The 20,208-nt window shown below is 32.5% G+C and overlaps 2 protein-coding genes across 4 annotated transcripts; one reads left to right on the forward strand and one right to left on the reverse strand.

The window, feature by feature from the left end:
• Positions 1-5,915: 5,915 nt before the first annotated feature.
• On the forward strand, positions 5,916-6,799 carry LOC132622695 (RING-H2 finger protein ATL80-like). The gene has a single exon (XM_060337346.1). The coding sequence runs from the start codon at positions 6,056-6,058 to the stop codon at positions 6,656-6,658; it is 603 nt and encodes a 200-aa protein (XP_060193329.1). The 5' UTR covers positions 5,916-6,055; the 3' UTR covers positions 6,659-6,799.
• A 7,740-nt stretch (positions 6,800-14,539) lies between these two features.
• On the reverse strand, positions 14,540-19,145 carry LOC132622829 (uncharacterized). 3 transcript variants are annotated; one of them, XM_060337501.1, is made up of 7 exons: positions 18,606-18,869; positions 17,948-18,033; positions 17,207-17,267; positions 16,956-17,091; positions 16,502-16,823; positions 15,240-15,368; positions 14,540-15,139 (listed from the first exon to the last, which is right to left on the reverse strand). In XM_060337501.1, the coding sequence occupies exons 4-7, from the start codon at positions 17,043-17,045 to the stop codon at positions 14,664-14,666; spliced, it is 1,017 nt and encodes a 338-aa protein (XP_060193484.1). In that variant the 5' UTR covers positions 17,046-17,091; positions 17,207-17,267; positions 17,948-18,033; positions 18,606-18,869; the 3' UTR covers positions 14,540-14,663. The 3 variants fall into 3 exon arrangements, with proteins under 3 accessions (XP_060193484.1, XP_060193482.1, XP_060193483.1); XM_060337499.1 differs by lacking the exons at positions 17,948-18,033; positions 18,606-18,869 and adding an exon at positions 18,891-19,145; XM_060337500.1 differs by lacking the exon at positions 17,948-18,033.
• Between the last annotated feature and the right edge of the window lie 1,063 nt (positions 19,146-20,208).

The following is a 20,208-nucleotide window of genomic DNA, read 5'->3' on the forward strand; positions in this document are numbered from 1 at the left end:
TGTTACTTTCACAGCTTGAACTCATGACCTATGAATTATATGGAGACAACTTTAAGTTGATCATAGGATCCCTTCCAATACCGCCATTATCAAAAAAGGACAAGAAAAATCTCCTAAGTCACATGCAAAGGGTCTTTTGGCTTTCATACAAGGAGAAAAAGCAAGGAAATGAGTTACAATCAATCATTTTCCGCTATTTCCCATCTCTAGTTTTTTTTCTCTCTCTTTAACTAGTTGTTAACATGACTCGCAAAAAGGATGAGAAGCATCTGATCTTTTAGCAATGTACAGAAGCAAATCACATGGAGCACTAAGCAATCTTCTTATGGATGGGAATTTGCTTTTAGGGATTCTCTTCTAATGATGGGAAGTCTTTTTTTTCAGATGATATTTGAGTTTGTTTAAGTTGGAAATGGGAATTGAATCCTCCAATAATTCATGAATGAACGAATTTCTTTTGTTACCTGCATTTCAGTTTAAGCTAGACTTTATCTCTCTTTTCCTTGGAACAATACACTTGGCTAAGTTTTGGACCACTATAAAATTATAGAAGTAAATGCATGGAAAACCTTTTCTCTTGTATGATTTGTTTATTCCTAACTAGGAGTTTTGTTGTAAAGAATAAGAAAGAACCTAAGGTATACAATGTGATAGGGGGAATAATTTTTACTTTATTAGTATAGTTTAACTGATCGTTAAGTTTAGAAAGAGACTACTTGCCTAATTTACAAGTTACTAATTCATATACATTATATTATAGTAACAATGTAAGCGTGAAAAAATTAAAACCAAACATAAAATAAGGAAAAGAGCTTAACATGGGTGTGACCGTGTCAGTTATCCTCACCTTTATGAGTTAATTTTTGATGCTGAGTTAAATTTCATGTCTACTCTTTTAAACATTGTACCAAAGTCCAACTCATCACTGATTCTTGAGTTATGTAATGTTGAAATTACATAAGTGAAATTTTCACTTATGGGAATTAAAATATATAAAAATAGACACACGAAGAAGTTAATGGGAGCTTGCGAACACACACAAAAAAAATTTCAAAATTTGAATTAGAAGTATCTAATAAGACACTTTATCATGTGTTTAAAGTTTTAATTGAAATAGACTTTAAATAAAATATTCTGACAAGTTTAGGGATTATGAATGTATCAAAAAACTATCTATTCACACAATGTAATACTCGAACGAACGAATATCCTTTGGACAAGGGTGATTCTGCCACGAGCACACTGAACCTCCATATTATGTTATCTATGCTTTCATATAAAAGTTTTATAAAAAGAAAAGCAAACAAGAAACAAAACAAGTGGAACACAAGCCAATCATGGGTTTGCACGAAGATATTGAAGAAAAAAGAAACAGTTCACATGTAGTTTAGGCATGGCCTATAGCCTAGACAAACAAAGAAGATGCACCCATTGTTGTCCAGGTTGTCATTCTCAATTTATTAAATAAAAAAAATAAACCCCTAATCTAAATCTTTTTTAAATTAGTATTTCTCTAAAATGGTACTAATTATTTAGTATACTATATAATCCCAATTTATGTGAATGTAGTTGGAGTACGAGAATTCAAGCACCTAAATTCAATGCGAATTTAGCTATAATTTTCTTCTAAAAATTTAGATGATATATTTTAAAATTATAATATGTCAACAAAATTAATAATTAAAATATTTTAAATTTTTTAAAATATTTAGGGCAAAGAAAAATTTACTCTAATTGTCATATAAATTGAGAAGTATCAATCTTATCCACTTGAACAAATCTCAAATTGAAGTAATTATCTGTTTGCATTTTCTTTCTCATTAAAAAATGGAGGCAAGAAGTCATGTCAGGAATCCTTCTAAAGGTGAAAGAGAAGAATCTTTTCTTTTTAAAATTAACGGCTGTTCTCACTCTAATTTCAATTAGAAAAATTTATCGCTAACATAATCATATATAACTTGTCGAATCCAACTTGTTAATTATTGGGGATGAAACAAAACTTTATTGTTAATTATAGCTACAAAGTACGGACATGCCACTTGTTCTTGGATAATAATACAATTTTATTGAAACTTTTCAATGTTACTTTGTCTTTCACAAAAAGCAAGAAAAAGCAAAAAAAGTAACTATGCCGCTTTAGCATCCTTAGTCCACACTCCATAAGTCCACTATTACGGTTAGAGTGTTCAGATCAAATTGAAAAATTAAATTAACGGACTAAAAAAATTGAATACTATTTAATGTGGTTCGGTATAAAATTGAACAAATTGTTATATAAAATATATGATTTTAAAAAAATATATATGTCTAAAAATATATTTGTGATCCTCGCATAAGATGTAATGTCCAATAAAACTATAATCGTAATGCATCTATCATATGTACTTTAAATAATACTTGATTTTAGTGTGCATAAGAGATTGACTCCTCAATATTTCTCCGATAAAAATATTTTAATAGATCATATATTCATCAATTCACTGAATTCTTAGTAAACATAAATTGACTTATCTAAATTTTATCCATAACTCTAATAAAGAAGGATTGACTCCACATTTTATGTGACACGTAAAAGTCAATACAAATTAAACCTACCAAATCGATAGAGTAGGTCTGTTTTTTATTTTGGTAAATATCAAACCAATTTTACCAACAACAAAAAAAAAATATCAAACCAAACCAAGCGAACCCATAAACACCCCTAATTACAATTATAACTTATTTTTTTACTTCGTCAGGGTTAATCTTTGTTGAGACTTCAGTAATTATAAATTTGATGATCATTGACGCGTTTGCGTTTGTTTTAGATTAGAAAATAGATATTCCGTTCGTGTTTATGTGACTAACATTTCATTTGAATTCATTTCATAAGAATAATAACTTTATAAACTTAAAAACAATTTAACTTAGACTTTCAACTTTATTCTTAATGAGGAACTTTTATAACCACACAAATATGGTGAAACATTAAAACTACAGGTTTCAAATATTGTATAACCACACAAGTATAATGATGTTTATGATCATAAATTTTAAAAATCTCACTTTCTTTCTCAAAATTCCGTGCTAATTTAATTTTTTTTACACATAAATTGGGACTGAGGGAGCTATAAAAAACAATTGTAACAAGCAACATGTACGTAGCTGACGGTTGAACTTGAAAGGAGATTTGCTGTGATGCTTTTAAGGTCGGATTGAGAGGAGAAAATTAGAGGTTATATAAGGTTAAGTTTGTGATTCAATTGTTAGGATGTTATTTGAGTTAAGCCTCAAAGCGATACAATTATGAGAGGGGATAATACCTTAATAATTAGATCTGAGTTGCCACAAATTTACGTCATATACATTGTTAGTATATTTAATTGGATATAACATGTTTATATTCTATTTTCTAGGTTACCATACATATTGTTTTAGATAAAATAAAACTATGCAGTGTTCATGTACATAATTTAAATTCGAAAAATTACTTCGCGTTATTTTTTGGGACACAAAATAAATTGTTTAAAAATAGCAGAATTGATTTCTAAAAAGTGGTTCTACAAATAACTCATCCTAAATCACATTCAAACACAAAAATTTGGAACTATTTTGGAATCCGAAAGGCACAAATATTTGGAAGTTTCTTGATTTTTCTATGGACAGTTTTCTAATAGCAATGGTGGTTTTGAAAGACCGATGGTCGCCCTTAGTTTGAACCAAGTTGTTACACAGATCCCTTTCCTTTTTCGTCTTTTACAAGAGCTTTGATAGAGTTGAATACAAACAAAATAAGGTAAGTTCACATGCCTTTGTTCCTTCAATTAGCCTTATCCACCTTTTAAGCACTAATAAACAAAAGGATCCTAATCCATCTTAAACCCCACTTGTTTATACCTTTTTTTAATGAAAGTGGTGTAAATAATAATTTCTGCTCGTTTCGATTATTTCATCGAAATATTATCAAAATATTATTGTAGTTGACTCTCTCGAATCAGTAGTAGATTTAATCGTCGATAACTTTGCACACCAAGAATTTAATAACCCATTCGGCAAAACTTATTAAAGGTGATATTCTTTTTTAGACAGATTAAAAAGAAAAGTGTGTCAAATAAATTGGAATAGAAGGATTACTTATTTTAGAGAATAAAGAAAAATGTGTGTGGTCAATTTTTATGAATGAATAATTGTTTTGAAATAGTAGAAGAAATTATTTTTCAGCTTTAAACAAAACAAGTTGTTTTTAAAAGTTTAACTAAAAGGCAAATATAAAAAATCACCTACCGATTTCTTGTATTACTTAAATTTGACCTCTAGTAGGCATTTGGCCATGAAAAACAAATATTTTTCACTTCATTTGGTATTTTGGAGTTGAAGTTGAAGATGGAGTTGTGTTTGGTTATAATTTTTGCAAAAAATATTTGGTTATTTGAATGTATTGAAAGTGAAAATAAGTTTTTTGGTGTTTGTTAAATTCCAATATAACTTCAAGTTGTATTTGAAATTCTCATGGCCAAACGTTAATTTTCAAATAAAATGAAATAGTGAAAAAATTGCATGGCCAAACAGGCTCTAGACTCTAGTCTATCATATCAAAAAGATGCTAATCACGATTTAACCTCAGATGATTATCCTAAGCCGCAAGTTATTTTCTTTCTTGAACATAAACAACGAAACGTGTCTGCTTGTGATAGCCAGTACAACATTTAATTAATCATCAATTTGTACTTAAGAATAGTAGGGACCTCACAATTATGTTCTCTCAATACCTTCCATTCAGCGGTCCACAAGATAAAAGGACCGGTTTGGTCATGATAAATTTTCACTTTTCTCTGGAATATCTTTTTACTTTATTTGCAAATCCGCATAGTTATATTTAAAATTTTGAAAAATACCTAAAATTATGTTTGTTTTTTTTCACTTTTAGTACATTCAAACAATGAAATATTCTGAAAACCTTAGTAACTCAGTTGATTAGTTACCTTGAACTTTCATCTTGTTGATGAGTATTCGACTTCACACCTTGTAATTTCTTCTCCCATTTCCCATTCTTCTACCTAGGGTTGGACATAAATATCGAAAACCGAAAAATTGGACCGACTTCAAGAAACCGAAATCGAAAGAATCGAACCGAACTAGTTCGGTTCGGTGTTTGGTGTTCACCTTCAAAAAATCGAATCTGAAATAGCCGAACTGAATTTGATGAAACCGAACCGAAGAACCAAAATTTATACATTACCCAAAAAAATTAAAATAGTCCAGACCCATTAAATTTAAGCCAAAAAAATCCAATTGTAATAAGCTTTCTTTTGCTTTTGTATCCCTAATTTTCCACTTCAGGTGAGAAAATCAAATATCCTTAAAAAAGAAAGGTGACTAGGATGTGTCTTTAGGATTAATGTATGTCTTTTATGTGTTTTCTTAATTATTCTTACTGTATGTATATAACACCTAGTAATTCTATATTATGGTTATGGTTTTCTGTTCTTGTGTATCTTGTTTGTTTGATTTTGATTTTAATTTGTTAGTTTTATGTTTTGTTGCTTCTCAGAATATGAATTAGTGTAAATGGAATCGTTTCTAATATCATATAAAAAAAACGGAATTGAAAAAACCGAAACCGAACCGAACCAAACTTCAAAAAACCGAAGCTGAAAGAACCGAACCGAACTAGTTTGGTTTGGTGTTCGGTGTTCACCTTCAAAAAACCGAAACCGAAATAGCTAAACCAAAGTTTGATAAAATCGAACCGAAGAACCGAACGCCCACCCCTACTTCTACCCGTATATAATAAAAAATAAAAAATAAAACAAATATTGGTTACAAAAATTATAATCAAATACAACTCCATCTTCACCCCAACTTCAAAATTAGCGAAAAATATTTTGATTTTTCATGGCCAAACTCCTGCCATATCTATATATACACACACATATCTACACACTCAGCAAATTTTCATTTATGTTTCACATCACTTACCGACATTTCAACCACAATATTTTCCCCCCCTTCTTCTGTATTACCAGCTACTTATATCCATATTGTTGTTTCAATTAAATTTAATTTGTTTTCAATTATGACTCGTCATGCTAGATTTCTGCTTAGCACCACCAACTCATCTTCAACTTCACCTTCACCGCCGTCACCCACGGCTGAGCCACCGTCAGCTATAACAGTTGAATCCGATTTCGTCGTAATATTAGCAGCTCTTCTCTGTGCCCTAATTTGCGTTGTCGGTCTAATCGCCGTCGCTAGATGCGCTTGGCTCCGCCGCGGAACCCCCGTAACCTCCGGCGCCGGTCAACTGTCATCGGCGGCGAATAAAGGATTGAAGAAGAAAGTATTACAGTCGTTGCCGAAATTCACTTACGACCCTACAAGTACGACGGCTAATGTTGCGCCGTCGTATACGGCGGAGTGTGCGATTTGTTTGGCGGAGTATGTTGTTGGAGATGAGATCCGTGTGTTGCCACAGTGTGGACATAGTTTTCATGTTCAGTGTATTGATACTTGGCTTGGTTCACATTCTTCGTGTCCTTCTTGTCGACAAATACTCGTCGTTGCGAGATGCCGGAAGTGCGGTGAGTTTCCGGCTGTTTCCGGTAAATCTGACTGTTCTCCGGTGACAACTCCGGCATGTGCTACATCTACTAATAGCTCAAGTAATTTCTTGGTCTAGGAAAAAAAAAGAAATTTGATTTAAATTACGTGCAGTTTTACCTGTAGTAACAAATCAGTTACTGTGTTATGCAAGTTAGGTTACTCATGTAGGGGAAGTTAAATGTAATTAATCTTTATTACTACTACATCTTTCAAGTGAGACCTGTGTAAATTTCTATTTTACAGTTTTAGTGTAGGTTGAAGTTAAATTATTACTAGAGGTAAGGGTTAAAAACACATCTAAATTATTATTTGATTGTGATTTTCACGCTTCAACTATCAGTTATTTCATTTTTGTTATATGAGCTATCATCATCTATGTGTTAAATCACACCTAGTTTAATAGAGGATGGTAGTTCAAGTAGGTAAATAAAGTAACTGATACCTGAAAGTGTGAAATTTGAAAAAAATTGATAGTTCAGATGTGATTTTTTACCATTAACTCTTATTACTAGGCACATTGTAAAAAAACCAAATAGGTAGGATGGTGATCTGGTGGGCTAAGAGGAATTAAGTACCGACCAATTATTGTAATAACTGTAAGATGGTGAAGGTGTAATACTGTAATTGTCTAGACATGGACCCCATTGAAGCTGGTGAGGGGTATGCTTCAGTTTGTCAAGTAGTAGGAGGAGTACATAATAAAGAAGAAGGAACATGCTTGTGATGTGAATGAGTGAATCAGTAGAAGAAGCTGACAAACGTGAAATGATAGGCTTTTGTTGGCTTCTTGTTGGAAAAGGCCAAGTAGTAATGTAACTCTGGTGAAAGTGGTAGGGCAATTGACAAGAAATTGGTGCACGTCTGAATTGGAGGGCATCCTTTGCTTAGCTAGTTATCAGTTGTACATTTTGTTTCTTTAAGTTCATTTTTGTTAATTATTTGTTATTTTTGAATTTATTGGCCCAATTAATTCAAATTTGTGACACCGACACCGGCGTAAGACTCATTGAGAGGGAATCGCTCCCTATCAAAGGATTTTCCATTCCAGGCTCAAAGTTGAGGCCTCTCATTAAGGATGAAGTGATTATGTCCATTCTACCACACCCCAAAATATAATAATGAAAAAAGAATAAAAAAATAGGTGCATCAGGGCCAATTTGTTGTTCCATACGTGAACTTCTTTTGTTTTTATTCACTTTTACGATAAATTACACCTCCCTGTAAATTTAGTAATAGCTCATTTTGACTAGCTTCGTAACGTAAGAATAGTCTTCACTAAGATAGTATTAATTATTGAATTATTTTCAATAACAGTAGAGTGTTGCAAAAGAAGTGGAAAGTTGACCCCGTTTCCCTTACGTAATAAATTAGTGCACCGCAGCCTTATCTAAATCGAAACTTCTAGTTGAATGTGAATATGGTGGTTAATATAGGAGAAAAATTACAAAAATTGTCCCTTAAACTTTGGGATAGGTCTAAAATAATCCCTCAAGTATACGATTGAACAGTTTGTTCTATTGACATAGCACCTCATTTGGAAATATTCTTGTTTTCCACCGCCAAAGTTTGTTAAATGGAGACCAGACAACTTCAAGGATAAAGATGTTCAAGATTATACTTAAAAGACTATTGGCTTAACCTTCTCCGCTTAGTGCATTTCGTGCTCTATCTTATTTTTATTTTTTTGTTTTGTATATACATACATAATTTGAGTTAAAAGTAATGGATTAGTTGAACCCACATAACTCACTAGTTTAGATCCTCTTATGCATAAAGTGACTACATCATCTTAACAATTTTTAACTTGAATAATAGAGATGCTGGGACGTCGAAGCATAGACATAAGTCCTATTAATAATCTCTTTGAAATGGTAGTGGTTGACGAGTTGCCTCGTCTATCATTTAGTCATTGTTCACAAATGAATTCTAGTACTATAGATTAAAAGGTACTTTACATGTGGGCAACTGGTGGTAGTAGGAAAAGAAGGATGAGCAAACTATAAAAACAGACTTCAGCTTCCTTTTACAATCAAAGAAAGAAGATATAGCCAATCTAAAACGGATCCTATGACTGTATGCGAAGTTAAGGGCGCAAGGGATTCGTTCGGACCTCTGTATTGAAAATTACACCTTATATATAAGTTTAAAATTATTTATTATATGAGAGTCAAATTCCTCCTGGCTTTTCGTGTGTATATGTTTATATTATGAATCCCTTATTGGTGAAAACTCTGACTCCATCATTTTCTATAAATGTAACTAAATTCATTATTTTTTACACGAACTACCCCACACATACCAAAAGATTAAATGTATACACACAACATATCTGACTTCAGATTTTGGATTTGCATATGATATCATCTATGCACGACCTTGAAAGCAATTTCCAATTTCCTCCTCAAAAGGAGGAACATCTCCAAAAGAGAAATGGAAATACTAATAAAGCTAGCTAGATAGAGACGAAGAGTGGATGCAAATTAATGTTTCTTTATTGCACCCAACTTTTCATTCTCTAGCCACAAAAACACTGGGAAAAAAACTAAACATCTCTTTTACAAAAAGAAGACTATAAAAAAATAATTAAAGATGTGATCGAAAAGGGGAGATGAATATCAGCGTAAGTGCCTTTTAAGAAGAGATTTATACTTAAAATTAGTAATTTTGGCCGACAATATTATATGCTAAGTACCTTTGACTAATAACCACCATTCTTTTCTTAGAAAGGTTTGGCTAATGTTGGGAGAGACATTGTTCCACGGGGCGGCCGGAATGGTTGCACTAAATACAGTATATAGGTATTGTAATGTGCCACGATTTTAAAATACTCCCTCCGTCTCAAATTATCTGTTGTGAACTCGTAATTTTTAAAAATATTTATCTTAAATTATTTGTCATTTTAAAAGTTCAAGATAAAATTAATTATTTTTTTTCATTTTACCTTTAGTAGTTATCGTTCTTGAAGACTATAGACACCTCAATTATGAGAAGATGACACATAAATAAAGTAAATATCTAATAAAGAGAGATTATATCTAAGACATAAGTAAGAGTAATCAAAATCCCTCTTAATTAATGTTTTTTTTAAGATATTTAAAAGAGAAATATGATAAATAATTTGAGACCGAGAGAATAATAATTTCACGCAACCTCTGAACTTTCACGATTTGTTTGGACATCATTGTGTAATTATATATTGTATAATTATTCCTATCGATGCTTTCAAAATGTCTTCCTTAGGTTGGGGGCAATACAATAATGAGTAGTTCTCTTCATGACCTCATTCCCTGGAGAGCAAGATATCGGTTGAGATGAAGTCTCGAACAAACCTAACATCATGTTTGATTGCACACAAGCGATAATTATATGGTTACAAAATTTTAAAAAAAATAAATAGTAATTATCAAAAAGTTAAATAAGTGTTTCTTAATATGATCAACATGTGTTTAATTATTGACAAATATATGTGTATTTGAGACACATTAAATAATGTTATTCATTTTACTCCATATTTGAATTTTGAAATTTTTATTTTGAAAGATATTTTGAATATAATTACAAAAACTTTGAACCCCCTCCAACCCCCAAAAATTGAAGAATGTAATGTACATCACTGTACTAGCAAAATATGCCCGTGCATCATGTTTATTCACTTTAATTAGTCAATCTTTAAGGTTTGTATTTTATAAATAACTTTTAATAGCATTCTAATTGTTATTATATATAGCAACATATACAAAATATATTTTACGTACCATCACTTTAGTTATAATAAAAAAATAGAGTTTAAAAATTAATAACATATGATGGAATTAAGTCTTGGAGATGGAAAGAGTCGGATTTTTTTCTCATTGTCATGACAATGAAAGTTGTTCATCGATGTGAAAAACAATTAATAAGAATATGAGAGAAAATTGATATTTTGATTCTTTTTTTTTTCTTTTAAATTCTTTAATATCTTATATGTATACCGACAGGTTGATATCCATCGCAATTAACTAACTGTTCAGATCTAAACATAAGAACCATTGTTGTATATATTGAATTTTTTAAAAGCAAAACTAATAAAATACTTTTATTAAATTAATTAAAAAATATGTTAATAAGGGGTAAATTAGTTATATTATAATTTTTTTTATTAACAATTATAGATAAAAAGAATTGATACAAAGAAATCAAAATTAGAAAGATATATGTTATATCATAAGTCACCAAATTTTAATTCCGAAATGAAAATATAAAGTAATACATTTTATAAATGTAAAGAAACAATAATTAGAGAATGCAAAGGAGAGTAAAATAAGTAACGTATTAATAAAGAAGAAAAATAGAGATAAAAGTCACTCCCTCCCTTCGCTTTTACTTGTTCACATTAACATATCAAGACTCAAGAGAAAGAAAATTTTCTTCTTCTTATTTTACCCTTCACACTAATTACTCATTTTCAAATCATTTTCTAAGGCTATTGAGACTATACAACAATAAATATGGATATTATGATAAAATATATACTTAATTTATTAATTCTTAAAGAATGTGAAAGTAAAAAATGGACAAGTAAAAGTGCACGGAGGGAATAAATATGTGTAGGAAAATTAAATTGAAGTGCATACATGAGAAGAGAATAAATACTCAGTACTATGACATATGTCCAAGTGGGATAAAAAAGTAGTTGGTTAAAGTGTACAATTTCTACAACTTTTGGGACAAATTGCATTGCTATTGTTCGTCCTCTCTTCATGTTTAAAGTATTGACAAAGAAGAAAAACGGGGATAAAAGTCACTCCCTCCGTTCACTTTTACTTGTCCACGTTAACATATAAAGAGAAAGGAATTTTTCTTCTTTTTATTAATTTTACCCTTCACATTAATTACTCATTTTCAATCATTTTCCAAGGCTATTGAGATATACACCAATAAATATGAATATTATGGTAAAATATATACTCCCTCCGTCTCTTATTACTTGCCCACTTTCTCTTTTGCACGCCCCTTAAGAAATCATAAATAAAAGATATATTTTGTATTTTACTATCTTACCTCTATCTCTCTCCAATAAATACATTCTAATCAAAATTGACTATTTTCAAGAACATTTAATACTAAGGGTAAGATGGAAAAAAATTAATTAATTTTATCTCGGTTTTTTAAATGAAAAAGTAATTTAGACATATATTTTTAGTAATGTGGTCAAGTAGTATTGAACGGAGGGAGTACTTCATTTATTAATTCTTAAAGAACGTGAAAAGTCAAAAGTGAACAAGTAAAAGTGCACGGAGGAAATAAATATGTGTCAGATAATTAAAATTGAAGTGCATACGTGTATATATAAGAGGAGAATAAATATTCATTACTATGACATATGTTCACGTGAAATAAAAAAGTAATTGGTTAAAGTGTACAATTTATATAACTTTTGGTACAGATTTACAGTGTTAAGAAAACAAAAAGGATCAGTAGCAGCTGAGAATAGGCATAGGAACATTGATTAGGAATAACACAAATTCAAAAAGCAAGGAAAATGAAAGAGATTAGAATCTCTAAATAAATAAGGGAAAAGGGTCAAAATATCCCTTTACTTTGAGAAAAGGGCTAAAAATATCCTTCGAACTTATTTTGGGTCAAAAATACCCCTCGAGTCATTAAAGTTTTCAAATATACCCCTGTCTTAGTGGAAATTCTCAAATCCCCCGAAATAATCTGGTTTCATTTTTTCAACTCGCTCCATTATTTAAACCTGACCCAACTAAATAAAAAACCTACATTCTTACGACCCCCTTTAAACATGTAGACCAGGGTGACAAAATGCGATCGTAGGATCGTAAGTTTTTATTTAGTTGGGTCGGGTAGAGCGGGTTTAAAAAATGTAATCGAGTTATATTGGGGGATTTTGGAATTTCCGTTAAGACAAGGGTATATTTCAAAATTTTAATGACGCAAAGGGTATTTTTGACCCAAAATTAGTTTGGAGGATATTTTTAGCCATTTTTCTAAAGTAGAGAGGTATTTTTGACTCTTTTCCCAATAAATAAAGAGGTAATCACGTATAAGCCAAAATAGAGCAATTGAAAGGTACACGTAGTTAAAGGAGAAGCCAAATGTAGACCCAACTTTATGTATAACTTATGTGGCTTTTAGTACAATCATTTGTTGCTCTGTTAGTACTCCCATCCCATTTATATATATAGTAGAAAATTACAATCAATTCAAAAGTTATGCTATCGATCGTAACTTTTAACTTTATATCACATCTTTAACTAACACTTAAATACTATTATCAAGCTTTTAAGTTTTAACACTTAAAAGTTTCATTTATACACATTTCTTTTTGTTAACAGTATTATCAATCTTTGATATAAAGTTTTTACCCAAACAATACCAAAATTTGTTTTTTTCCTCCTCCACCGCCCCCTTTTTTTGGCGGCTGACTGTTAAAGGGTTAATGATGAAAAAAAGTGTTAAATAAAGGGTTAAAGATAAAACAAAGACTAAAGTAAAACAAAGACAGGCGAATGCTTTAAAACAAATGTAGTGCGCATTATTTATGGTGATTGATGTAGCTTCCAAGTTTAACTGCCTACCATATTAAAGTTAGAGATGCTTCGACACAGGGAGCAACTTGCTTAGTCTAATCCCAAATACTGGCAAAAAGTTACAAAAATAGATAGAGATAAAACCCCACCACCATAACCAAACCTCTTATCATTGGGTTAAATACAAAATGGAAGGTGAAATACTCAATGGTCAATAATACAATCAACTTGTTCCAGTCAAATAATCAAGTATCAACTTGTATAGGCAAAGGCTGGCAGGTAAATATTTGATCATATCCGATGTTTATATCAAATCGAAAAATTTAATTTTAGTAGTTAAAATCAAAGTAAGAATATACATATTACTCAACTATGATCTAGTGATAAATTTGTGTATAAAAGCATATGCTTTGCATTTATTGATTTGATATAATTACCGAGTAAGATTAAGTTTTTATCAGGATTACACAACTAATTAAGAAAGTTCCCAATAGCTAATGTAGGCAGGTAAAAATAGATATTATTTGCTCTACATAGTATATCAAGAAGATATCTCCTAGGATAATCAAAAGTTTATTTTACCAAAAAGGGGATGCAGATATCTAGTTTTTATGACAAGGAAAAGTGCACAAGATATTTCAATGTTTCACATGCTAAATCATGATTACATATTACTATTAAACTATGATTGAGTGCTAAACTTGTCCTTGTATTAAAAATAAATGAAAGTTTCCAATAGCTAATGTAGACAGGTAGGAATTGATCTACATAGGTAAAATCAAGAAAATATCCTCTAGGACTATCAAAAGCTTATTTTATCCAAAAAGGGGCAGCAAAAATCTAGTTTCCATTACAGGATGAGTGCACAAGAGATATTTCTATTTTTCACATAAAAAACATGATCACTAAGCCCACTTCCAAGAACACATCCTAAAGATACTTAGGAAGTTGCAGATCCTATTGAATATGACATCCATTAAGGTTGTTTTCATGGCTTTCTCCCATATATTCCATTGCTTTTACTGTTTTATCTACATTGCATTCAAGATGACACCAGAAACCAATCTTTAAATTTTTAGTAAACGAAAGTAAACTGGGATGAAATGTCACGGAACTTTAGTGAAGACAAGAAATGTCGAAGTACCTTAGGTCATGGTTTCATGGATGCCCTATCCCGTTGGCATATTCCGAAAGGAGTTGAACTATGTGAACATTTCAACTAAAAGTTTTATCCATTAGAAAAGACATATCTTTCTTTACGTAATTAAATTTTTAACATACCCTTACGTGGGGTTTTGATTCTTTTTCATAGACCAAACACGTGAAAATTCTTTTTGATAACAATGGCGGTAGAAATTGAACTAAAACTTTTGTTTGCTCTTGATACCATGTTGAACTGTAATCACTTCATCTAAAAACCTAAATTGTTAGAAGGAACACAATTTTATTTATCTACTTATATCTCCAACAAGGTAACATATTTGTTAGATGGTTCATGAATTTAGTGCACCACTAGGGTCATATGGAAAACAAAAACAGCTTCTCTGATTAATCAAATCCTCCTTCATCTCCACTGCTATCACCAAACATAGCAGCCATTTTCATTGCCAAATTTGCAGCCATTTCCCTCCTATGGGAGTTGGGCATTAACCTTAAGCTGGCTCGAATGTTTCCAATCTCGGACATCAACTGTTCCAGATCCTCAAAATCAAATGCTGTTCCTTTATCAGCTTCTGATTCGCCTACAGCTGCATCTGCTCTGGGAATTTCTTCTGTGTCAACATTGCCTTTCAACTGCGATGCTGAAGACGAGAGTTGCAATTCTCCTCCATTTCCCCTGATGTCACTCTTTCCACTGGGACCCTCATCATCAGGATCATATCCAACTGATTCCTCACGACCTGTGGTTTCAATTTGACCATCTGCAGATACCCATGCGACATCTCTGTTATCCCAGGGATCCGCTGAGCCAGTAGATAAGATTTCGTATTCAAGTTCATAGTCAGAATCTTCATCTGACAGCTCTGCAGAGTGCGCGTTAAAGCATTTCAGTTAATTGAATAGCCTCCTAGAAAAGAAAGAATAAAATTTTAATCATTCATCATCAAGAGAAAATTGCACAACCTTGCTGTTCAGGTAATGAAGGTTCATTTATCTTATCACTCGACTTCAAGATCATTCCAGGCCACATAAAAGCTGAAAGAGCCCCATAGAGCCGCTCAACACCCTGGGAATCACCATCCACAGATAGACCTGCATAAGAAAGATTTCTTCCTGCTGAACTAAAAATAAAAGAAACGACATAGGTAGAAGAACGCTCCCAGTTGGCTGGCATTGACTAAAACAAACTAAAACTAGCTCATGTAGATACAACTGAAAATTACGAAGCATATCTGGTGGTGAAGTAAAGCAGGCACGATGCCCCCATGTAACACCATATCGAGAATAATTGCATTAACTGCAACCACAATATGTGCGTAACGTGAAATTTGTAGAGACATTGAACAGGAGGTTTATGCCATCTTTCAAGCAGTATATGACACATTCTCAATTTGCCAAAATAGAGGCAAGCTACAAGATAAATCAAAGGCATTACTAGAAACATGTATACTAAATACCTTCAATGACACAGACCAAAGATTCAACGAACATAAATGAGTTGCTCCTTTGGTAACATGTAGATCGGGTTGAGGCATGGAAACAACCTATTTGTAGAAATGCAAGCTAGGTGCATACGGTACACACATACTATACCCTATCCGGACACTGGCCAGGGAGCATTACATATACATGGTAAGCCCTTTTAGACATGTTAGGTATCACACACAAATGACACAAGTTTGATTCACAGTACGATAAACTAAATTCAGCAGTCCTTATATTTCTGTGGCCACATATCACACCAAGGTTAACACAGTAAAATAATGATGATGATCTGATTTTGAAAAAGAAAACATGAACTTCTGGGATTTGAACACACTGAATTCCTGGAAGGGATGCATCCATCAGCAATTATATCACCAAAAACCGTAATACACTAAGGCGAATAGAGAATCCTTTAAGGTTCTTCGCATTGAACCCATTATATTTTTAAGTTTATGGGTTCATATCTATTATTTTTTGTAATTTCAGTGAACTAAATTTATGCTCTGCGTCACAAGTACTAGGTTCAGATGAACCTAGTACTAATTTGTTGCATCCACCCTGATAATACATGACCTTAATCACCAAAATTCTCGTATGTCCTCTTTTCTCCCCCATGAAGTGGATGCAGCAATAGGGGTTATTTTCAAAATATCAAAAGAAAGAATCAAAATACAGTAGGACTACGAAGGGACAGGAAAAAATGATTACAAAGGATATCTCATGACGATTAAAGGCCATACTTTTATCAAAATCAGCATTTGCTGCACAGGCTTCAACATATTCTATGTTGTGTTCGATGCACCAATCCAAGCAGGACCTCTTGATATCCGATGATAAAGCATCATCTCCTAATAGACTGCTTCCTTCTGCCTCAGATATTCCAGAATCTAATTCCGTATGACTGCCAGACGATTCTGCACATTTTAACAGGTGTCTTCTGTATTCTATGTGAGCTGCGTGACCAGGAAAAAGGTCCACTTTGTTGCCAATGCATAACAAAATCTCAAATTTATGGATATCATTGCGGGATACCCAATCTTTAAGCGCTACAAAAGATAAAAGCTGCAGACGATGGCATTCATCAGAGGGGGGAAATATTTTTCAAGTATATTTTACAATCTTATAGGCCAACCTCCAAAGAAGCTTTTGTTAACAGGAAAAGAAACCAAAAGAAAGAATGACCGTCAGACTCACATTACTAACGTCGAAGACCATAACCAATGCGACCAGCTGGTCAACTGCAGGCAGTGCACCAGCTGAGAAGTCCTCATGAAGGTGGGCCATCCACACAGAAACATCTGCATCATAATACTTCGTGTTGATTGTCCACCTGCTTGGTAACCCAATTGTTTGTCAGAAAAGCATAAACATCAAGTTATACAAAGATACAGGAGTAATCCTATGAGAGCTAGTTCGGGGGAGGGGGATGTACTTAGTCAACTTACGGATGGGCTAGGACATCAGGAGATGAATCAGAGGCATCTTCAAAATCTAAAGAAAGTAGCCCTGCAATCAAAAGGAAATAAAGTACGATTATTTAGATTGAGAAAGATCAACACATAGAAGTTAAGTCATTAGCCGTCCTACTTTACTCAAGATGTCTCAAATAAAGCAGTTATTGACTCTGAGGAGCAGTAGTTACAAGTTATTCAAGATGCCACAGCCAATTCATAGCATGTCCAAAAATAACACCGTATGAAAGGTGATATGCTATACAGTCAGACACTAAACAAGAATGACAACCAACAAAATACTAGACAACTTAATTTGACACCCTAGCATGTATCATAAATCAATAAATATCATTGGAAGCCTACAACTGAAAATAAAATGCAGTAGGGATAAAGAGTACGGGTTCATAGCAGATCTTAGCTGTAAACCTGCAGTCATAGCATAGATACCAGGAGTTGACTTGAATACCACCACTTTAAAGACTGATAAAGTAGAATGTCAAAAAAATTAGCTTCTTTTTTCCCTTTTGCTAGCCCTATCCAAGGAGTGAACAATGACTTACAATAAATCATAAAATGGAGATAGTAAAGGTCCTTATAAAACAATGTTTTGTTTATGTACAAGTGATCCCTACTAATAACTAGGTGAGCTACCCTTATGACCTTAAATCACTTCTTATCACGCTATGGGATTGTCTTAAAAAACTTTTAAGATAGCTTAGGAGCGTTGCTTACTCTCTCGGTGATCCCCTATATTCTCAATGCCACGTCGCCAGATGTCTTAAAAACACATTCAGCCAACTTTCATTCTTCCCCATGTTCTGTGGAAAGATAGTAACTTGACTGAGCCATTAAGCAATAAAACTTAGGCAGGGATGATAATGCTGGACTATTTCACAATCTCAGTTAGACCAATACGCTAAAGTCCCTTTGACTTGGCCCATATTTTGCAACCACTGCAGTTCGGCATCAAAAATCAGCTTCTCGACGAACAAATCGTTAGAGACCCTATTCAAGTTTTGGTGCTAATAGAGCATATCTCGTTAAGTGGATTATTATATCAGCCAATGTTCCAACGTGACATTAATTGAAGGACTAAAAAAAAGTGAACTTGCATAGATTGTTTAAGTTGAATGGGAATTCACTGTCATTTTCTGATAGTCTTTTTTTCCTTTTCTGTAATCCATGAACCAAGCATTCTACTCTTGACCAGAGTACCCAAAATGACAAAGATAGACAAGTATTTGCTACCCTTCAAAATGAAAAAGAATCGATTTTTGAAAGAAAATCATATTCGACAAAAATTTCAGGAATTCTCCAATCAAACACTGAAAAAAAAAAAAAAAAAAAAACAGTCCGGTGCACTAAGCTCTCGCTATGTACGCAGTCTTACGTTGCATTTCTGCGAGAGGTTGTTTCCACGGCTCGAACCCGTCACCTCCTGGTCACGTAGCAGCAACTTTACCAGTTACGCCGAGGCTCCCCAATCAAACACTAAAACACCAAAATTCGAGCGACTGCATGCTTTATTATTGTGATCTCATCAGAATCTACAGTTACTGCCTCTACATCAATTAATGGTCCCACCTAATGTTTTTTCCTTCGTTCGTTCTGTTCTAGTGTTAGTGGACAGAGTTTGACAAGGAGTTAGCCACACAAAGAGAAATTAAGAACTTACGAGAGAGAAGGGTATGTTTGCCAACGTTGGGAGATCCAACGACGAGGATTCCAGGCTTATTCTCCAACAATTTCCTATCAACCGTTGGATTTTCTTGTTGTTGATCATCCATTTGCTTCTTTGACTACCAAATTTAAAAAGACTACGATTTTTGCTTCTCTTAACCACTACTAGTTCTAATAAAAGATTCAGTTTTTATATGGGTACATTAGCCAGCCTCATACTTCTGGTTGAGGGAAAGTATACCTTAAAACCCCGTGTAAAGAAAAATATTACTCTCTCCCTCTCAATATAAATAAATGACAATTTTTTAGAGTTAGTTTGATTAATTTTTTTTAGTTAATAGATTAGATTAATTTAATATTTTAAAATTAAAATATTAAAAAATTGTACAAAAAATATTATAAATTGTTGTTCTTCTTGTATCAATATAATAAAAAATACATTTTAAAATATTGATCAAAATTTACATAGCGAAAATGCTTCAGAAATTGAGAGAGAGGGAATATTCTTTGCTGCTTGATGAGATGGATGAAAGAATCTTCGTTTAGTGGTTGAACTTTGCAACTGTAGCAGCTCATGCACCAGTTAATTTTGCATTTCCTAAAGAAATCAATTAATGATGTTCTAGCTAATCTTTTCTGTAGTATGAAAAATAAGAGCATCTTAGGTTATATTTGATGAATGTGTATGATAAAAGGAATATTCTCTAGATATTAAATTGATTATGTGTGGTCAAATATACGTTTTGCAGTTGTGTCAACATGAAAATCATACTTGGGAGGCCAAATGTGAAAGTGTTTTAGCTACACAAACGCCTACATATTAATAGTCTGTTTGGCCAAGCTTCTTAAATCAACTTATTTTGAAAAATATTTTTTTTTTTGAAAAGTGTTTTTTGTGAGAAGCAGTTTGTGTTTGACTAATTAATTTTAAGAGTACTTTTGAGCAGTAATTAGCATTTGGCCAAGTTTTTAAGAAGTGTTTTTAAGTGTATTTTTTTAAAAAGAGCTTTTGGGGAAAATCTATTTTTTTTAGCTTCTGAAAAACTCCTTCTGCTACTCCCCAAAGTACTTATTTCCCCCCAAAAGCTTAGCCAAACACCTCACATTTTTTAAAATAAGCACTTTTTGAAAAAATTATGTACTTTTGGAGAAAAATAAGCTTGGCTAAACGGGCTATAAGAGGAAGCTTAGGTAGGTTAATAATTAGCATATAAATAATCATAAAACTGTGATTTTTTTACACTAAATTTATCGAGGTGTGTTTAGCCGCGCTACATTAAACTCAGGTGAAGTATTAAATGGAGTATGTAGAC

Source organism: Lycium barbarum, chromosome 12, assembly GCF_019175385.1.
Source record: "Lycium barbarum isolate Lr01 chromosome 12, ASM1917538v2, whole genome shotgun sequence".
In the NCBI taxonomy this organism is placed as follows: Eukaryota; Viridiplantae; Streptophyta; class Magnoliopsida; order Solanales; family Solanaceae; genus Lycium; species Lycium barbarum.